At 37.8% G+C, this 18,257-nt stretch overlaps 1 protein-coding gene and 1 pseudogene across 2 annotated transcripts; both read right to left on the reverse strand.

Annotated features, from left to right (window-relative positions):
- Positions 1 to 697: 697 nt before the first annotated feature.
- On the reverse strand, positions 698 to 4,978 carry LOC116319268 (annotated as a pseudogene).
- Positions 4,979 to 11,312: 6,334 nt separating this feature from the next.
- LOC116319280 (hyaluronidase PH-20-like) lies at positions 11,313 to 17,260 on the reverse strand. 2 transcript variants are annotated; one of them, XM_039614173.1, is made up of 4 exons: positions 17,172 to 17,260; positions 14,794 to 15,718; positions 13,934 to 14,023; positions 11,313 to 13,158 (listed from the first exon to the last, which is right to left on the reverse strand). In XM_039614173.1, the coding sequence occupies exons 2-4, from the start codon at positions 15,706 to 15,708 to the stop codon at positions 12,829 to 12,831; spliced, it is 1,335 nt and encodes a 444-aa protein (XP_039470107.1). In that variant the 5' UTR covers positions 15,709 to 15,718; positions 17,172 to 17,260; the 3' UTR covers positions 11,313 to 12,828. The 2 variants fall into 2 exon arrangements, with proteins under 2 accessions (XP_039470107.1, XP_039470108.1); XM_039614174.1 differs by lacking the exon at positions 17,172 to 17,260 and adding an exon at positions 16,277 to 16,445.
- Between the last annotated feature and the right edge of the window lie 997 nt (positions 17,261 to 18,257).

Raw genomic sequence — 18,257 nt, forward strand, 5'->3', positions numbered from 1 at the left:
TGAGGTTTAGTTAACAGTGTTGGATGTATTTGTTTATTTTTAAAAATGACTAAAATAGTCGCAGAATTTGTCTGACTGTGAAATCATTGCACAAAGCTGCAAAGTAGTTATGTATCCAATCCTTTGATCATGTCTGTGCATGTAATTGTAAGGTCACTTAGCTAGATTTCAGAGAGGACAGCTGTTACACTGTGATTCAGTATTATGTTTTTGATCATAAATGTCTGTCAGCTGTTAAGGAGCTCTAGTTCAAATGTTGAAGACGCACCTGCAAGAGAAGCACACCAGTGCTGAGATACCAGTGAAGAGGAGAACAGGACCCCTGGTTTAGTTATTCCTTTTTTTTTTTTTACACTCTTTAAATCCAAATCTAGTAAAACTATAAGATTTATTTTTATATATAAATCTAACCAGCAGTGTATAATCTAGCTGCAACATTAAACTGATATGCAAATCGGTGATAATTATCTGATAATACAATGTTTTGAAAAATACCAGCCTGCATATGGAGTCTTACTTTTGTTTGTCCTTTTTGTTTGATGACAGTGTTGTTTTATGTAATTTCATCTGAATTAGTGTACAGGTCTACACATGACTATAAGTAATAAAAAAGTAGTGCCTGTTGTTTTTCTACAGCAGTTTATTTCTGATCACATTCTAATTACCTGTGTAAGAATCAAAGACTGTAGAGAAAAATCTACAAAGCAACATTAAAAAAAAAAAAAAAAAAAAAAAAAAAAAGAGAGAAAGAAAAAAACCTCAGAATTTCAAATGGTTGCTAAACTTTCAAACCACAGCAGAAACCAGGAAGAGAACCCAGACATAAAATATTCATGCAGCCCACAACAGGCAGGCAGATACTGAATTCTTCTGAATGCTGACCAGTCCTGAATATAGATGAGAGGACGTGAACAGAAGCCAAACATGTGTTCTAACATAAAATGTCACTGTGGCCTGGAATTCAGTTATTCACACAACTAAACAATGAGTGAATGTCTCAGTACTGCACTCTGCACATACCACAATACAGCACATTTTTACAGCGGACAATGTATCTTGTTGTCACTTTAACGTTTTGAATCGTTGTATTGAGGCAGGTTAGCCTCCACTTATTTCCAGTCTTTATGGTGAGCTAATCTAACCAGCTGTAGCCCTGTGTTTAACATGTGGATGTGAGTGTGGTAATAGTCTTCCTCTCTGCATCCCAGTTAAACTTTTCCTGTAAAATATGAGCACTTTTTACTCAAATTTCCCCTAAGGGATCATCTTTTCTAACACTTAGGGTTGAAATACCACAGTAGTAATTCTTACTGTCTTTTATGGCAGAAACATTTACGGAATTGTAGAATTTTTAGCATGCGTATTCTTGCATGCAACTTTATTTTTCAGTGCCAGAGAATTCAGTTCAATGTCTTGCTTATTCCAGTTATTTGTAATGCATATCTTTTTAAAAGGTGCAAAAAAGTGTAACAGTAGGATTTTGATTTGGAAATAAAATGTTCTTTTTTCAGATAGAAAAGGGGGTTGCTTAAGTTGGTGTCATAGAAAGAGCACCACCAGTGTCTGTTATTAAAACACGCCTGAGACTATATTGTTCAAAAATCCTAAGCATGTTATATTCACTGCTCACTACTACAGTGACAAAAAAATGTAAGTTATCTTTTTTATGTTGCATCAAATTTGATAGAGTTGCAGCTGATAATTGTTATCATTGTTATTTTATTCACCAGCTTGCTTTAAGTACCACAGCAAGTAAGAGCCAATGGGAAAGCCAGTTGCAGGGCCTGTGGTTGTTAATTTTGGCATGACAATGTTGCATTGTTTATAGACAAAATTTTGGGAGGCTTTTATAGAGTAAATACATAATAATAATAGCATAAGGCAGTTAGCTTATGTGCGTGAATTTTGTGCTGGTAAAAACTCTTCCTGTGGTGACCTCTTGTGGCAAGATAAGAGCCATTATGGAAAATGGCACACGAAATACCCAGTTCTTTCTGCTCTTTGGTGTCAATTATCAGTATATAATTGACAGGTATTCACAAAAACATAGGTTAAGTCCATTTTAACCCTTTTTTAGTTTAGACATATTTGATGAAAGAAAGTTGTGGAGATGAAATAAAAAGTTCTTTTAAACAAGCTTATGATATGTCTTTCCACAGGGGCCAAGGCAAACACACAAACACACAGCTCACTCACTCACTCACTCACTCACTCACAAACACCCACACCAAGACACACAAATATAAATGTACATGGAGGATGGAGTGTGTCCTATCAGCAGCGCGGTTCCTTGTGTTGATGACTGCGTCGTGGATGACATTGAGTGTAATGACCGACCGGCATGGCATTTCGGTACAGCACATGCAGTCAAAGTTTTTGTCGAACCAGTTGATGTCATCTTGTGAGAGCCCACCGCTCACAGTGAAAGGTCCACCCCGGTGTTGCTCTTTGATCCGGTAGCAATGTGAGTCCAGATGAAGGAACACGTCATCATCCCAGTGGTTCCTTATACAGCGACCTTGGCCCTGGCAAAGTGCATCACTGCAGAGGCGTGTTGCAGTGCAAACATTCACAATGTACCTGTTCATAACCTGCTCCAAGTGATGTTGTGCATCAAAGCAAGAGTCCTGCAGGTTTGTGGGACATTGGAACATTTGATTAAAATGTTATGATTGAAGTCTTGCATGAAAGATACCTAAAAGCAACCAATTTCCTATCAAAAGTACAATCTACCTCTGTGTCTGTGACATTCATGTCTCCCCAAGATACGACGCCAGCAGCGCCCAGAGCAGCAGCTTCTCCAATGGTGTTAACCAGATCAAACTGCACAAACAGAACAGAAAGAGTCAGGGTAATGTTGACTGATAGTTGCAACTCATTATTCATGTATAAGACTAATACAAGTCTATTCCCTAAAATACATACTTTGTAGCAATGACCTAATTCCCTGATAGCATTTGTTTGTGTGTGTGTTTTTAAATGTCATGTATTGTTACAGGTTTTTATAAAATCATTGTTTAAGACTGAGTGCATGCACGTGGGTGTAATCCTGAGTAAAATGGAAGATTTGATGGGAAAGTAAGTAAACAAACCATGTTTATTGTTGTTACCTTAAAGCTTTAGTTTAATCCAGTGAGTCAATAATACACTTATTAGAGTTAAAACTTTTATAAAGATAAGGATAATGAAGAATGTAGCTTCAGGACAATTAATATTGGTTTCACTTTTTAAGGCTTTTAAAATTTGAAACATAAGAACAAAAAACAAAAGCAAACAAACAAAAAACAGAATTGTATGTTTCCATGTACTCTGTGCTCTGCTAGAGTAGCTTTCCATGATTCACTGTCTACTTTGACATTAGAATTAATAAAGATGAGGAAAACATCTGCCTGAAAAAAGAGTTTTTTGAATAGTCTGAAGCCCGAGCTATAGTGCTGGAAGATGTTACTGAACAAAGTTTACTGTGAATGAGAGCCTTGTACTTAGAGTTTGTACTGAAAATAGTTCATCCCTAAATTCTATGTTGGATGGCAGATACCTTTCATTCATTCAAGGATTAGTGAGGCATGCAGAGCACAACAAATTGTTTCTCAAGGTAACATAATACTGTGTCTTGAGCAGTGATGTCTTGCTTCTGACATGTAGTCATTAACGCTGTCCTTGTACACAGGTCTTATGTAGGCATAGATAGGGATTGAATAGGTGCTTTGGGGGAGGGTTGATACCCTCATGACTTCCTGGATGCGATGGCGAACAAACAAACGAGCTTTCCGGGAGTCTTTGAGGACCAACTCCAGGTAGATGGAAGGAAATATATGTGTGTGTGTGTGTGTGTGTGTGTGTGTGTGTGTGTGTGTGTGTGTGTGTGTGTGTGTGTGTGTGTGTGTGTGTATATATATATATATAGTGCCGTGGACTCTTTCCAGAGCCACAAAAGATTGTCATTCCTCTGCTTCTCAATATCAGGACACTCTCCAGCGAAGCCCACCATGTCCTGGTTGTAGTCATAGTTATAGCAGTAAGGATACAAGTAGTAATCCCAAAGTCTTTTTGGCCTCAGTTTCTTCCCGATTTGGATGGATCAGACAAAATACCTCTTGGCTGCTCTTTCAAACAAAATCTTCACCCTTTCCTCTGCCTCGTCTTCAGAAAGTGAAGCATTCTTCTTTTTGACCTTTTCAATGGAAACCTCTCGGTAGATATCTTTGCTTCCCCAGTTTCGAATCCACTGCGGTCTACACTCTTCAAAGTCAAGCACAGCCAGGTCAGGCCCATCGGTGGGAATATAATGCTTGATGTCATCCGCGGCATCGTCACGGTGGTCCTGCATATCTATCATTTGCGGCAAACCCTCATCATGCATTTCCCCAGTGTCTTCGTCAATATAGGGAAAGATGCCAAAGCGGTCAATGTAAAATATGGAGATGCTTTGGTTGGTCATTGTTTTCAGGGTGCTGCTGACAAAGCTGAAGTAGGAGAGGTCAAGGGGCATACCAAAGTGGATGTTACACAGTTCAGTTGGAGCATTCCACATGAACATGAAGTGATGGCCAGGAAGGATGGGGTAGTCTGTCCTTGGTAAGGACCTACAGGAGGATATCAGGGCCATTGCGCTGAGAAACAGGAATAAAAAATGCTGTGTTTCATGGATCAGTTTCACTCCATACATTTTGTAACAAGAATGAGATCTGTCATAAAAGGAAACAAACACCAGTTAGGTTAAAGGCCCTGATATTGATATTCATCTTGCTTAGACAGATTTGTGCTGATGCCAGGCTTATTCTTCTTTTTCTGTCTTCAAAAGGGGCAAAGTATAAAAGATGGAATTTCATCATTAAATCATTTCTTAATTTTCCCAACATTTCCTTGTTCTTACCACATTTCAACATTTCTTTTGTATGCATGACAACAAGACGGGCTTGCCCCTGCATGTTCACAAAGTGATGACTTCAGCATTTAGCTTCACATGTAAAGACACTAAATTCCTTTTGCAGGAGCAAAATTTGTTATAAAGCTACATTAATAAGAGCACTTATTAATAACACCTTACATCCAAACAAAATTCCATCTTATAAAATCTTCCAAAACAATAACCTTTTTTTTTTTTTTTTCAAATTTTCAATGTTAGTTTTATTGAACTTGATCAACTAATGATATATGTTCTTGATAGTAAATGTAATTGAAGTTGGGTTAAATAATGGCAGGGTGCAAGTATTTAGAGCATCTTATTGATTCAATGCTCAAGATTATTTTTCACACAAAGCGATTTCACCAAGATTTAGGGTTTTTTTTTTCCATGCTTTGCCAAGAGCAGTGAAACCTTATGACTTGCTCTTATTTTAGCAGAAGATGTGTTATTTTCTCAATATACTGAAGAAAAAGAGCTGACTAAGCAATTGCTTGGCTTTCCCTTTGGTCTTCCCTTGTTGTATAACAGAAATGTAGCTACTCAGTAGGTACAGTTAATGTCTCTGATGTTCTCAATTCACTCAGAACAGTTACAAAGTTACAAGAAATATTGATAATAGCAATGTGAAATGTCCACAAAATGTTTCCACTCTGAATCGACAAAGGCTGTAGGGGGATATTTTTTTTATCCTTAAGAAATGAAATCATCATTTAAAAGTATTTTGTATTTACCTTGGTTACCTTTGTTTAATATAATTAAAATCTTTCTGTTGATCTGAAATCTTTAAATGAGTTGATTGCAACAACTAAATAAATGTTAAATGGACTGCTATTTATATAGAGGTTTTGTATTCTACTTCAAAGTGTGCCAACAATATGCCTTATGTACCCATTCACACAAGCACCTTTTCTACATCTAAGTGCTTTCTATTTAACATTCACACACATGGTCATATGGACATGCAACATTTTACCTGAGTTGTATGAATTACTTGGTTACTTTGTTACCCCAAGTAACAAATCATAAATAAGTGTGTGTGTGTGTGTGTGTGTGTGTGTGTGTGTGTGTGTGTGTGTGTGTGTGTGTGTGTGTGTGTGTGTGTGTGTGTACGTGTGTGTGTGTACATGTTTAGACATCTTCGTGAGGACAGAAAATTGGCATGCTACTATACTATACCAGCAGTCACTTATGGTGATAAAATGCCCATCCCCACGAGTTTGAAGGCAGTTTTTAGGCTCAAAATGTGGTTTTAGTGTCATGCTTCCAATTAGGTTATGGTTAGGTTTAGGCTGAGGTTTAGGATTAGGCATTCATTTTTGATGGTTAGGGTTAGGATAAGCGGCTAGTGTGTGTGTGTGTGTGTGTGTGTGTGTGTGTGTGTGTGTGTGTGTGTGTGTGTGTGTGTGCATGCTTGGGTTAGGAACCACTACTAAGCCTGCAGTGTCAGAGCGAAGTGCTCTACTTTGGTGAAATGGTATTATGAGGTCTTTAAGATAAGATGAGGCCTGATTATTTAAACACTTTGTATGTGAAGGGAAGGATTTAAAATTTGATTCTGGATTTAACAGGGAGCCATAAAGAGAAGCCAGTATGAGAGAAATATGCTCTCTCTTGCTAGTACCTGTCAGTGCTCTTTAAGCATCTATTCCTCAAATCTACAACCTTCTTAAGAAGAAATTAAGCCTTTGGATCAAATGCAGCATTTTCAAATGTTCATCCAATTGTTTTTTTTATAGTACAATTTACTTTCCCCAGCCCTTTCTTGCCCTCAAATCAAATTTAAAATGAGTTAATATTTTTTTTTTTAACATTGTGTATCTTCTCAATTCAAACATTTAATATGTTTCTTTGTTTTATTGTGAATAAAATTTTGGTTTATGAGATTTGCAAATCATTGAATTCTGTGTTTATTTAAATTTCAAACTGTGTTTCAGCATTTTGGGAACTGGTGTAGTTTTGCAAGGACCATCCCTGGGTTTAACATAGTTTTAACAGTTATTAAAAAAAAACAAACAAACCTTGACCTTAGAAAATGTTTCATAACACACATAGTGACAGTTTTATTTGAATTCTATTTATTCAACACTACACTCTTGCCAAGTTATATTTAAAGTAGAAAGCATTTCAGAGGTGCTGGCAAACTTGACCCTATAATAAATCCCTACTAAGCTCTCAATCAAACTCAAAATATAAACATGTTAATCAGGTAAATGAGATATCATTAATTATGTACTTACTTGTTCTGGGGGTCCAATTTGTTTTGGTCCAAAGTGAGTCTCCTCTTTAAATAAGCTCTTGCAAGTGCATGAATTATAGGTACAACACTTGTGGTAGCTTGTCAGAGCTGAATGATCTGCTGCCTCGAGGTGTTCCCTCCTTTTTGGGCTGTCTTGATGTGTTCCAGGTTCCCTCCTTACTGCCTGGAGGAAGATGGCTGAGGAACCTCTGGGTTGAGGACAATGTGTCCTACTGCTACCACTCGCAGACGAAGTCTCTGTCCAGATACGCAAAGAATGTGAGTGTTTGAACTTGGTCATTTGTGTATGGAAATGTACTAAGAGGGAAATCCACCTTTAGGTTAGTTATCAAAGTGATAAAATACATGAAGGACCAGGTGGCTGGTTTCACCAAAGATCTTTACTCATGACAACAGATTTTTAAATGTTGTTTTTACATAACAAAAGGAAGGGTATATTTTAAATTGTTCCAAGTAAATAAATTCTGTAAACTGTTTCTACAAATTACTAACTTTGATTAACACTAGTCATTTTAAGGAAATTTCTTGTTTGGTTAAGATTTGAAACCCCATAAGTCAGTACAAATAGTCTAACCTTTGTGGAACTATGTACGGATGGGAATCAAGAACCAGTGCCCAGTAGTTCAGAGAGCATGATGCCATAGTGCAAACTGGATCCAGGACAGAAAGCAGCACAGACAGCACGCTAGCAAAGAATCCAGAGTAATGTTAAAGCTGAGCAAATGCTGATCTCACCCCAGCAGCCAGACCCTGAACTTCAACAGGTAAAAAAAATGATGGGCCTCCGTTTCTACCTGTTCACGATTCTAAAATAGAAACACTGTGTTACAAAGACTCTTTGTGCTTGTTTTCCTCTTTGCTTTGTGCTGACGGCTTTGTGCCCATACTTAGCTAATAGGAGGACGATAATATGCATGTCCTCATTAGGAAACGGATTCGTGTGGGACTGTAACCGATAGGTTTATATTGTTAAATGATAATTGTGAGACAACATATTTCAATTCATTTTACATAGAAACAGTAATGTAACGTACTGCATTACTGTAAGAAAAATATTCTGCATAGTATGTGTAATACGTTACTTTTGAGTACCAAAAAATGATCCCAGCAGTGATCTCAACAAAGCCGGGAAATACCTCCAACATGCAGAAGCATTTGACCACATAGCAGTCAGTCTGCAAAATAGTAATATTTTAATTCTGTTTAGCAATCGTGATTACAACAGTGAGAATTGATGAGCATTTAATCGATAATGGAATCAGAATGGCTAAACTCTTATCAATTCCCAGCCCCAGTTCTTTAGTTGTGGAAAAAATCTTCAGTTTTTGAAACAATGTAATGTTTATTTTTAGAATGTTGAGTTCCAGGTTCTTGTGAGGCTGATAGTGTTCTGTTATGCATTTTTCTGTGTATGCTTTTACTGCATTAGCAGTGTGTTTGGGATCATCGCCGTGAATGGGGAAGGAAACTGTTGTGCAGGGCAGGCGGGACGGACTCAGGCGCAGACTGAGGAATACAGTTACACAGTTCTTTATTAAGCAACACCGGTTGCTCTATATACAGGTGGGGGGGAGGTGGGGGTTTCCAGGGGTCCACGGGGTTAGGGGAAACGGGATCGCCACACTCACTCAGCTCCTCTCGCTCCTCACGGGGAATTCCTTCCTCACACACAAACTCCACGCCAAACTGCCAACACTCACGCTCAGGGGCTCCAAGATTCATGATAGGTCCGGGAAATCTAATTACAAAAACGAACGTTAATTCCAAAGCAAGCACTAGGAGAAACAGAAGTTTGCAGAGCCGAGCTTTCACTAACATGAGTTACTCAATATTCCAGCGACGAGTAGCTCAGCGCTCCTGCCTTATGAAGAGGCCAGCAAACAAAGTGATGAATCCCAGGTGGGTGATTAACTGCAGGTGTGTGGGTGAAGGCGCGTAGTGATGCGCGAATCATGAACGAATCGTTCAATACTCGAGAATCACTTTACTGACTCGTGAATCATGATTCACAAGCGCAACTGACTCACTGACTCATCCCTGTTGCTGTTAGCAAACTAATTTCATTAGTAGAAATATATCTAGCTTATAATTCAAATTGTGAAGAAAAACACAACATCCAGTATCTTAACAAAAACATTTCTGCTCTGAACTGGAAGAAAAAACCCTGAGTAGAAGCTCACATCAAGACAATAGCTCCTCGGTTCACAGTAGCATCGCTCTGCTAACATGCTAACAGCACATTTGAGCTACTCACCCCCTCCTTTCCTGCGCTGAATCGTAGGGGAAACAAATCACTCATGACTCACTAACCCCCTCCCTCCTGTGCTGAATCATAGAGCTAGCGAATCACTCATGACTCGCTAACCCCCTCCCTCCTGTGCTGAATCATAGAGCTAGCGAATCACTCATGACTCGCTAACCCCCTCCCTCCTGTGCTGAATCACAGAGCTAGCGAATCACTCATGACTCGATAACCCCCTCCCTCCTGTGCTGAATCATAGAGCTAGCGAATCACTCATGACTCGCTCACCCCCTCCCTCCTGTGCTGAATCATAGAGCGAACGAATCACTCACTCACTCACCCCCTCCCTCCTGGCTCGCAGCTACTTCTTCTTCTTCTTGGTTGGCAACCAATGTTAAGGCGCACTACCGCCCCCTGGCTCACAGCTCAGTGGACATTTAGATGAGAAAATATATATTTGACACATGTAAGGAAAATACTAATAAAATAAAAATAAACAAAAGAAATGTTCCTTTAGAAATTCTTTTGCTTTTTTTGCTATATAAAATAGTTGTTTTCTTTAAGAATCACTCATCTTAGCAGTAGGATTTACATTAAAAGAGAAACAAATTAAGTTTGAGTGAAAATGTACATTTTTTGCACTCTCTGGTCAACTGACTCAGTGACTCAAATGACTCAAAAAACCCGATTCACTTTGGTGAGTGACTCATTAAAACTCGATTCAGTAAAAAGAATCAAATTTACCATCACTAAAGGCGCGAGCCCAACATGAGCTCCGCCCAGCCAGAGCGATAGGAGCGTGCGCGAGAGAGCGAGAGCGAGAGGAGGCAAAAACCAAAACAAAACATTTGTAGCTGCGGGGCTGACCGGGCAGGCGCAGGGACCATGGCAGCTGTTTCAAAATCACAGTCTTTCCAAAATCTGACTTTACTTTTCTGGGTTATTAATCTCTACAGTTTTGAAAACATCTCCAACATCACTAGCTGAAATGCAGCCTTAAACCATAACAGAGCCTCCCGTGTGTTTTACAGATGGCTGTAGACACTCACTGTTCAACTTCTCTCTCGACCTCCTCCTTACATATTAACAATAATGTTTAGCAAACATTGCAAATTTGGTTGTTGTCTAATTTGGCATTCTTCTGCCTTTTATTCCCATTTCCCCTCGTTAAGAATGACCTCCTGATAATCACCCTTGAACTGAGACCATTTCTGATGAAGCTTTAACAAACTATGGATGGATCAACTGAAGAGCCAGAAACATCTCCCAAATTCTGTATTAGGCCTCCTTTTTTTCTTAAGGACATGACTTTTAGATCCTGTCCATCTGTTGTACAATTTTTCATACATTAAAATGGGAATAACATAAAATAAAATAAAAGTAAAATAAAATGTTTTTGCAACATATAATGTGGCTACATATAAAATTTAAAAGGAGTTCTTAGCTAAGTTATATTTCTCATATTTCTTTATTTCTTATATTTTGTTTTGTTTTTTATTTTTCTTGTATTTTGTACACCGCTGTTGCTTCCTTTAAAAATGGCCAGGCACAAGGACTAGACTGAAAATCACTGAATAAGGAGTCGGTGTCCAAAGAAAACCTTTAAAGACCTTCAGAGAGCCTGGAGAACTAGAAACATTTTTTTTTAAAGTATGGAAAAATAAAATATTTGGTCTGTCATGGGAAAATTAGGATTATGATGCAAATTCATGTGTTGCAAATCATTTTTGCTTCAGTTTAATGTACAGTGTATTAGATTGTAGGCTGTCACCATTAGTTGTTTTTCTCATAATGTGGCTTTGAAAAATGTACTTTTAGTAGTAATCCCGTTAATAAACCTGGTAAAGTAGCTATACACTTAAAAAAGATGTATCAAACACAAAGAAATAAAATACAACTCATTCTCTTTGTGACACTCGTGTTTATTTCATTCATCAAATCATTCTGATTTACAAGCACACGAATAAGATGTTATAGACGAATGATGTCACTGTTCTGAGGACATGAATGTATATCTGCATGCATTTGTATTGTTGTTGCTCTGTTCATGTCACTTATTAAGGAAACGTTTCCATTTTTGTTTTGTATTATTTATTATTATTTGTTGATTCATACACTCAGCGGCCACTTCATTAGGTGCATCTGTTAAACCACGCCGTACTGTTAATGTGTCATCAGCCAATTAGGTCAGCAACTGAATTTAGGTGTGTAGCCATGGTCAAGATGACCTGCTGAAGTTCAAACAAAGCATCAGAAGAGGCACTTTTTCTATTCTAACTGAACACTCAAAGCAATTTTCACTACAGGCCTCACCCAATTATACACTGATGGATGAATCCGGGCCAACTAAGGGTCGAGTATCTTGCCAGGGACTGAAGCACCAACCTTTCAACTGATAGACCACCCGCTCCACCTCCGTCTCTGCAGTTGTTGTCAGTAGTTATGTGGCTGACAACAACTGCAGCAACTGTGTGATGCCATCAAGTTTATATGGTTTAAACATTTCTGAGAGACACAATGAATCTGTGCCACAAAGAAGTCAGTTCCAGAAGCAAAATGGTGTCTATCTACAAGGCGTATCCAATAAAGTGTCAAATGAGTGTATACTTCATGTGTAATAAATACAGGGTAGTATTCAAAAAGGCATATTACTAATAAACAGATCGAAAAAGCACTGTGTGAGTGAAAAAGAGAAAAGCAGAGCCCTTTACCTGCAGGTCAACAAAAGCCCTGATGAAGTAAATGTATTATTGTCTAAGGTCACTGAGAGCAGAAGCAGACACAGGACGTGTACAATCAAGTCACTCAGAACAAAGTGTTTTCCTTACACTATGTACAGTATGCTTTATACATAGTACACTGTGTGGAAATGCTGATGACTAAGTAAGACTGCATCCCTGTTAGAATGTTGAATCATACATGCCAGACTTTTGATATCTGACGCATCAATTGTGAAAATTCATATTTTTTCAAAATATTTTGAATTTATTTATTTAGTTCAAAGTTCAAACCTGTATGACAGGCCTATTTAAATTCATAAAAAAATTAATGACAGTTGTGCTCTGATGTTTACAACACAGGTAATGTTTCCAAATGTCTTTCCAAATGGTTTCTTTGTAATGTAACAGACAGAGGCTTCATCTACTCAACTTTACATTAAGTTACATTTTTTAAAATTCAGTTTAGTTGAGCTGAATTTAGTTTAATTAAGGCACATTTACATTTAAATAGTTAAAACTGAAGTTTAAAGGTATAGCTTGTCTTAACAATTATTATTATTATTGTTGATGTTGTTGTTGTAGTTATTATTATTAATAGCACTATGTTTTGAGGGAATCATTTACTTACATTCCTTTTTGTTTTTGAAAAAATAGATGACTGATAGATAATCACATGAAATAATTCTACTTTCCCCACAGATTAAATCCAAATGAGTTTCATGGTGGTTGGGTGTACTAGTTTGGGAGAACAGTTCCGCCCTGCGTAGCACTGACAGGTAAAGTTTTCAGCCCAGGCACTGAGGTCTGCAGCAGAAGGGAGGCCAATAGCCACATACTTCCTATAAGCTCGTATGATGTGGAATTGGGTGGGGTTTAGGTGCAGGTAGTGGCGAGAGTTGTTGCTCTTCCGGACACAGCGGCCTTTCCCCTGGCACAAGACTTCGCTGCAGAGCTTGGCGGCTGCAGTCACATTAGCAATGTAAGGGTTCAATGTGGATCTCAGGTACTTGGACAGAGCATCACAGGACGCCTGCAAAGACAGGATGGAGTTTATATGACAGGCTCGGGTGTTCAAAAAGTATGTACAAAAAAAATCTTAGAACTTCAAGATGAATGTCAGCAAAAATATTTTATTGGGGTAATTAAAGTCCAAAAAAACCAAATTGCTTAATGAATGTTTGTGGCCAACGGAGGAACGTCAACTGGACTGAGAACATGGATAGTGGCAGTAAGACCATCTAAATGGTCTGTTTTATTCCTTATAGCACACTATAAGGAATAAAACAGACCATTTGGATTCAATTGTGCCACTTTAAATTGGTTGTAAGACAATAAGATATTGTGATCATGTGAACATCAAATGAGGAGAAATTGAATCAAAAAGCAGCTGCAGCAAATGAAGCTGCAATACCTCTTTCACATGTCTGGTAAACAGAGATAAGCAGTCACAACTGTTAGTTCCTCTTAAGAGAGGAAACAAAGGCATGTTAATTATTTGTTGATGAAAGGCGGGTCAGTTGTGTTCCTGTTTTCAGACCTGTGAAGAGTTACTAATATAGAGTGTTTTTATGGCTAAAGACAAAGGCAGAAACTTAGGGTGGTTCATGTGATAATTTAAGTCGTTTCTCTTCTCAAGAAACAAACAAACACTGGATTTGCAATGTTGCCATGTTGAGAAGGAATCACATTGCTCAACTGGTAGATTTTTAATGCTGACGTGTCAATAGTGTGTTGAGTTAGAATATCCTTTAATGACAGGAGACCAGATCAAAACTTCCAGTAAATATCAGTAAGCTGTGAATTACCTTGTTGTTGTAGTCTCTGGAACCTCCCCATATTATGACCCCAGAAGCTCCAAGTGCTGCAGACTCTCCGATCGTGCTGATTAGATCTCCCTGAAAGAGCAGGAACAAAACATTTTTTTTTACCATCAAGTCCCATTTAGAGGGCTGATTACAGGCATTTTTGTCATTGTCAGCTTGTTGTTTTGAAACTGAATGGTCCGTCTCGGTCTGTTACACCAAACTTAATCTCTATTTTCTGTATGTTTTATTGTAGGGTCTACCTTACAATGTAAAGAGCCTTGAGGTGACTGTTGTTGTGATTTGGAGCTGTATAAATAAAACTGAAATAGTGGCAGACTCCACACTTCTCCTTGTTCTCTAAATAAAAAGGCTCAAAGTAATTTCTTCAAGAAGAAAAAGTTATTTCAGTCAAATAATCGCATTTTTAATGCCCTACGGCCAAGGCCCCCAAAACACCCCACAGCTTCTCTCTCATTCAAATCTTTTAGAATCCGTTACAGAAAATATCTTAGATATTTCTTATAGATGGAGAAACTTTGGTAGAGTTGATATAAGGTACTACAAACTGTTCAAAGTGAATGAACTCCAAACCTTTATCACATTAGAGTTCTCAATTGAGTCCTTCATTCTCCTTTCAGAGCAGTATTAATTGATGTTTTTATGTCGTTTTCAAAAGTTTTTAAAAAATAATTCATCATTTGTTGAGTTGTTTTTCTGTTGTGTTCTTGTGAATGCTTTTTGAAATTTAATAACTGTATTTAGGTTCAAATGACAAAACCCTCATGTGATGGGCTGTTTATTGTAATCATAAAGACGAAGTGAATAATGTGCATAAATGTGATTTTAACACAAACACTCACCAGGGTCTGAAACTTTTTGGTCTGATCCCGGTACAGTGGCCTGCAATAGACATAGACTGGCATAATGTATGGACGTTTAGGCAATGCTGCCACCCTCAGAGCCTCAAGAACACGGTTACGAACAAAGAGCGCAGCCCGGGGAGAGTTCCTCAACTTCTGGTGAAGGTAGACTGATGGGAAGAGAGCTGTGCTGCGTTCCCACAACCAAAGCATCTGGTTGTTCTGCTTGTGGGTCTTGTGGGAGCACTGTCCCGTGTAGCCAGGCTTGTTCCATCCATAGTTGAAGCAATCAGGAAACAGGTAGAAGCCCCATCGGTGGTTTGGACGCTCGCCAGTACCAAGGCTAATGGTTTTTTCCATGAAGTGACGCCCAGCCCGCTGGAACTGTTTCTTTGACAGTTTACGAATATGTTTTAATGATAAAAACGGGAGCATCTGTAGGGTACTACTGATGGACAATTTCTGATAAATGCGTTTTGAACCCCAGTTCTGGTCCCACAGGGGGCGCCAGGATTCCCAGTCAATGACAGCCAGCCCAAGAGAAGAATCCTGGGAGATGTAGTGATCTATTTGTCTTTGGGCTCTGACCAGGTGCTCTGTCAGGTTGCCATTTTGGGGGACCCCACCGCTGTAGAGCTTATGCTTGACAGTATCAGCTCTAGGGTAAAGGCCAAGGCGGTCCTCATAGAAGGTGGTGAGAAACTGACCTGGCACAGCTGCGGGTGTTGTCACTGACTGGAAGGCTGCAGTGTCCAACGGGATGCGAAGACGTTTACAGTGCTCGACTGGCATGTTCCATATAACCACAAAGGGATGGTTATTGATGAGCGGTGGCTCAGTTGGAGGTAGGGCAAGGGCTAAGGTGATAGATCCAATTACACAGAAGCCAACAGAGGAGAAGAAGGATGGGGCCATGGTAATAGCTCTGGACAAGCAGGGCAGACAGTGGATAAAAGTCAGCAAACATCAACATAAATCATAGCTATTTCGACAAAGTCTGTTTTCTCTTTAAAATAACCAAACTCCGTCTTCTTCAAATGTGATAAAAAGTGGGCACTTTTTATCACATTTGAAGTTACTTGAAATATGACTCTCAGTGAAAGATGACTTTTCATCATTTTTACATCTCAAACAATTAATGGAGAAAACAGTTATTAGATGCTGTATTAGATCATCAGTAATAGGTGGATACATAATAGTTCTGAAAGAGCTCCACTTGAAGCTACAATAGTTAAATACTACTTTTATAATATATAAATATAGCAGGACACAAAGGTGTTTCTGCAGTTAGAATGTAAGATACTTCCTCCATTATTATTTTATGTGTGTGTGAAAGAGAAAGAGGAAGATAAATACCACATAGCTCTGCTACATGCATGCTCTGTGCTCAGAGCTCAAAATGTCAGCAGTGGCTCCAATTTATGTAAATGATCATAATCAGCAAAACAGGGACAATTAGACCAGTTTAGGTGTTAGAACATACACATAACTGCTTGGAAAGATGAACCAAACCACGAAGCTCCCCCAGTGACTGAGCAATCTGCTCTAGTCACCTAGAGTAGGGTAAGATCACTTCCTGACTCCTGAGTGTTCAGAGTTCAAGTTCACTTCCCTAATCATCATCTGTAGGGGAAAATATATGAAAACAGACTAAGTTTAGTCCCTAACAATTTCCTATGTTCATGCCATAAATGTATATTTCATTATATATTTAAAAATATTTATATTTATGACAAATTTTAAACAGCATATCATTTAGAAAATGATATTTTGTAGGAGAACTGAACAGGTTGTCAAGTCATGACTCGAAATGCCATTAATACACATTCTAAAAAGCATTTTAAAAAATATGGTTTATTTAATTTTAGTGTGACTTATTGATGTCTAACAACAACAAAATAGATTTGGCCTTTTAGGCTGAGTCCTTTTCAGTTCTTCTTTTTCCTCTTGATCAGTAACCATTTATACTGACAAAATTAACTTTTTGTTTGTGGATGATACTATTTGTAAGCAGCAGAATAGTTGTTTTACAATGGACTTGGAATGATAAAAGTGCTAAATAATGATATAAAATAAAGATATTTGTAAAAACTTCCTTCATATTTGGTGTTCAGATTGAGCCCTTGTGAATGTGAATACATATGTTGACTACATTCTGTTTTTGATATCCTTTTTGCTCATCCTGGTAAATCAATATAAAATTAAAAATGACTTAAGGATTTCACACCGTATCTATAAACAAATTGTCCCCATTTTGAAAAGATTGATTCCATATTAACAAATCTTTTTAATAATATCCTTATCGTACTAGGTTATCTCACTATTCTTTTCAAATCAGTCAACATTTTTTGGATATAATGTAGCGTTTTAGCTCCTACCTGTTGCTGTCTTCAATGGCTTGTCATAATACTTCAGTGTTTCTCAAGTCATTTTTTTGCTGTTTCATGTGTCAGAGGAAACAGTTTCTTCTCTCTGGTAGATCCTTATCTAATTAACATACTAACTGGTGAGTGGGTTTAGGCTGTCAGGTTACAATAAATGATACAAAACATTTGGAAACAGTTTTGGACAAATACAATCAACAGTAAGATAATTTAGCGAAAAAGGTTTTTAAAAAGTTGCATATTTGCAAGATGAAAGTAAAACTCAAAATGCATGAAAAACAGAATGGTAACGAAAGTTAAAAAATAAACAACAACAGCCTGGTTCATGTTTAATAGTTCTGGTTTGTACTGATTTATCACAAAAATGACGCGACGATGGCAACATGTTTTTCATACTTTAGCTTTGTGTGTATCAATTTCATTTGTAAATCAGGAGATTGTAGTGCATACAGTATTATTTTTAGTTACTTTTTCTTAAGGTGTTCATTGTTTTGACAACATAAAATAATCTTATTTTAACAGAAAAGGTTATATAAAATCAAAACTTTTCTGTATAAAAACATATTTGCATACCTTTTTACTTATTACTAAATTTTCATAAACATTTTCTTTGTTCTTTAGAGTTTGTCTTTAAAAAAAAAAAAAAAAAAAAAAAAGACTTAAAAAGGTTTCCACAGGGTGGATCTAGCTGGGACTTGATGTTTGAGCTAAAAGGGCCTCTGAGCAGAAAATATTCTTGTCAGGGCAGTCATCTCACACCAGTGACTCATCATTGGTTCAGCCTTCTGTTCCTTTTTCTCTCTGAAACGTCTGAGGTTCAATGACTGACTGTAGAAAAGGTAGTCAACGTTTTTCAAGGCACAGTTTTTTTTTCATTGTTTGAAAGCCTAATATAAAGACAAAAATAAATAATGTGAACTGAATATGAATCTGCCCCATCAGATTCATATCCAATCTGATCTGGATCAGTAGATTATCCGGTTGGCTTCAACTCAACTCACTAAGCGGAAGTTGTGTCTTTGTTGCTTCCCCTGAGCTCATCACTTTATGTAATAATGGCAGGAAACGGAAGAAACACAC

This window comes from Oreochromis aureus, linkage group 7 (genome assembly GCF_013358895.1).
Source record: "Oreochromis aureus strain Israel breed Guangdong linkage group 7, ZZ_aureus, whole genome shotgun sequence".
NCBI lineage: Eukaryota > Metazoa > Chordata > Actinopteri > Cichliformes > Cichlidae > Oreochromis > Oreochromis aureus.

Excerpts from the sequence above, each read along its gene's own strand:
- LOC116319280 (XM_039614173.1), bottom strand. The coding sequence starts at position 15,708 with ATGGCCCCATCCTTCTTCTCCTCTGTTGGCTTCTGTGTAATTGGATCT. Across the intron at positions 14,024-14,793 it reads CCAAAAAGTTTCAGACCCTG|GGAGATCTAATCAGCACGAT; the intron begins GTGAGTGTTTGT and ends CTGCTCTTTCAG. Across the intron at positions 13,159-13,933 it reads CCAGAGACTACAACAACAAG|GCGTCCTGTGATGCTCTGTC; the intron begins GTAATTCACAGC and ends CTGTCTTTGCAG.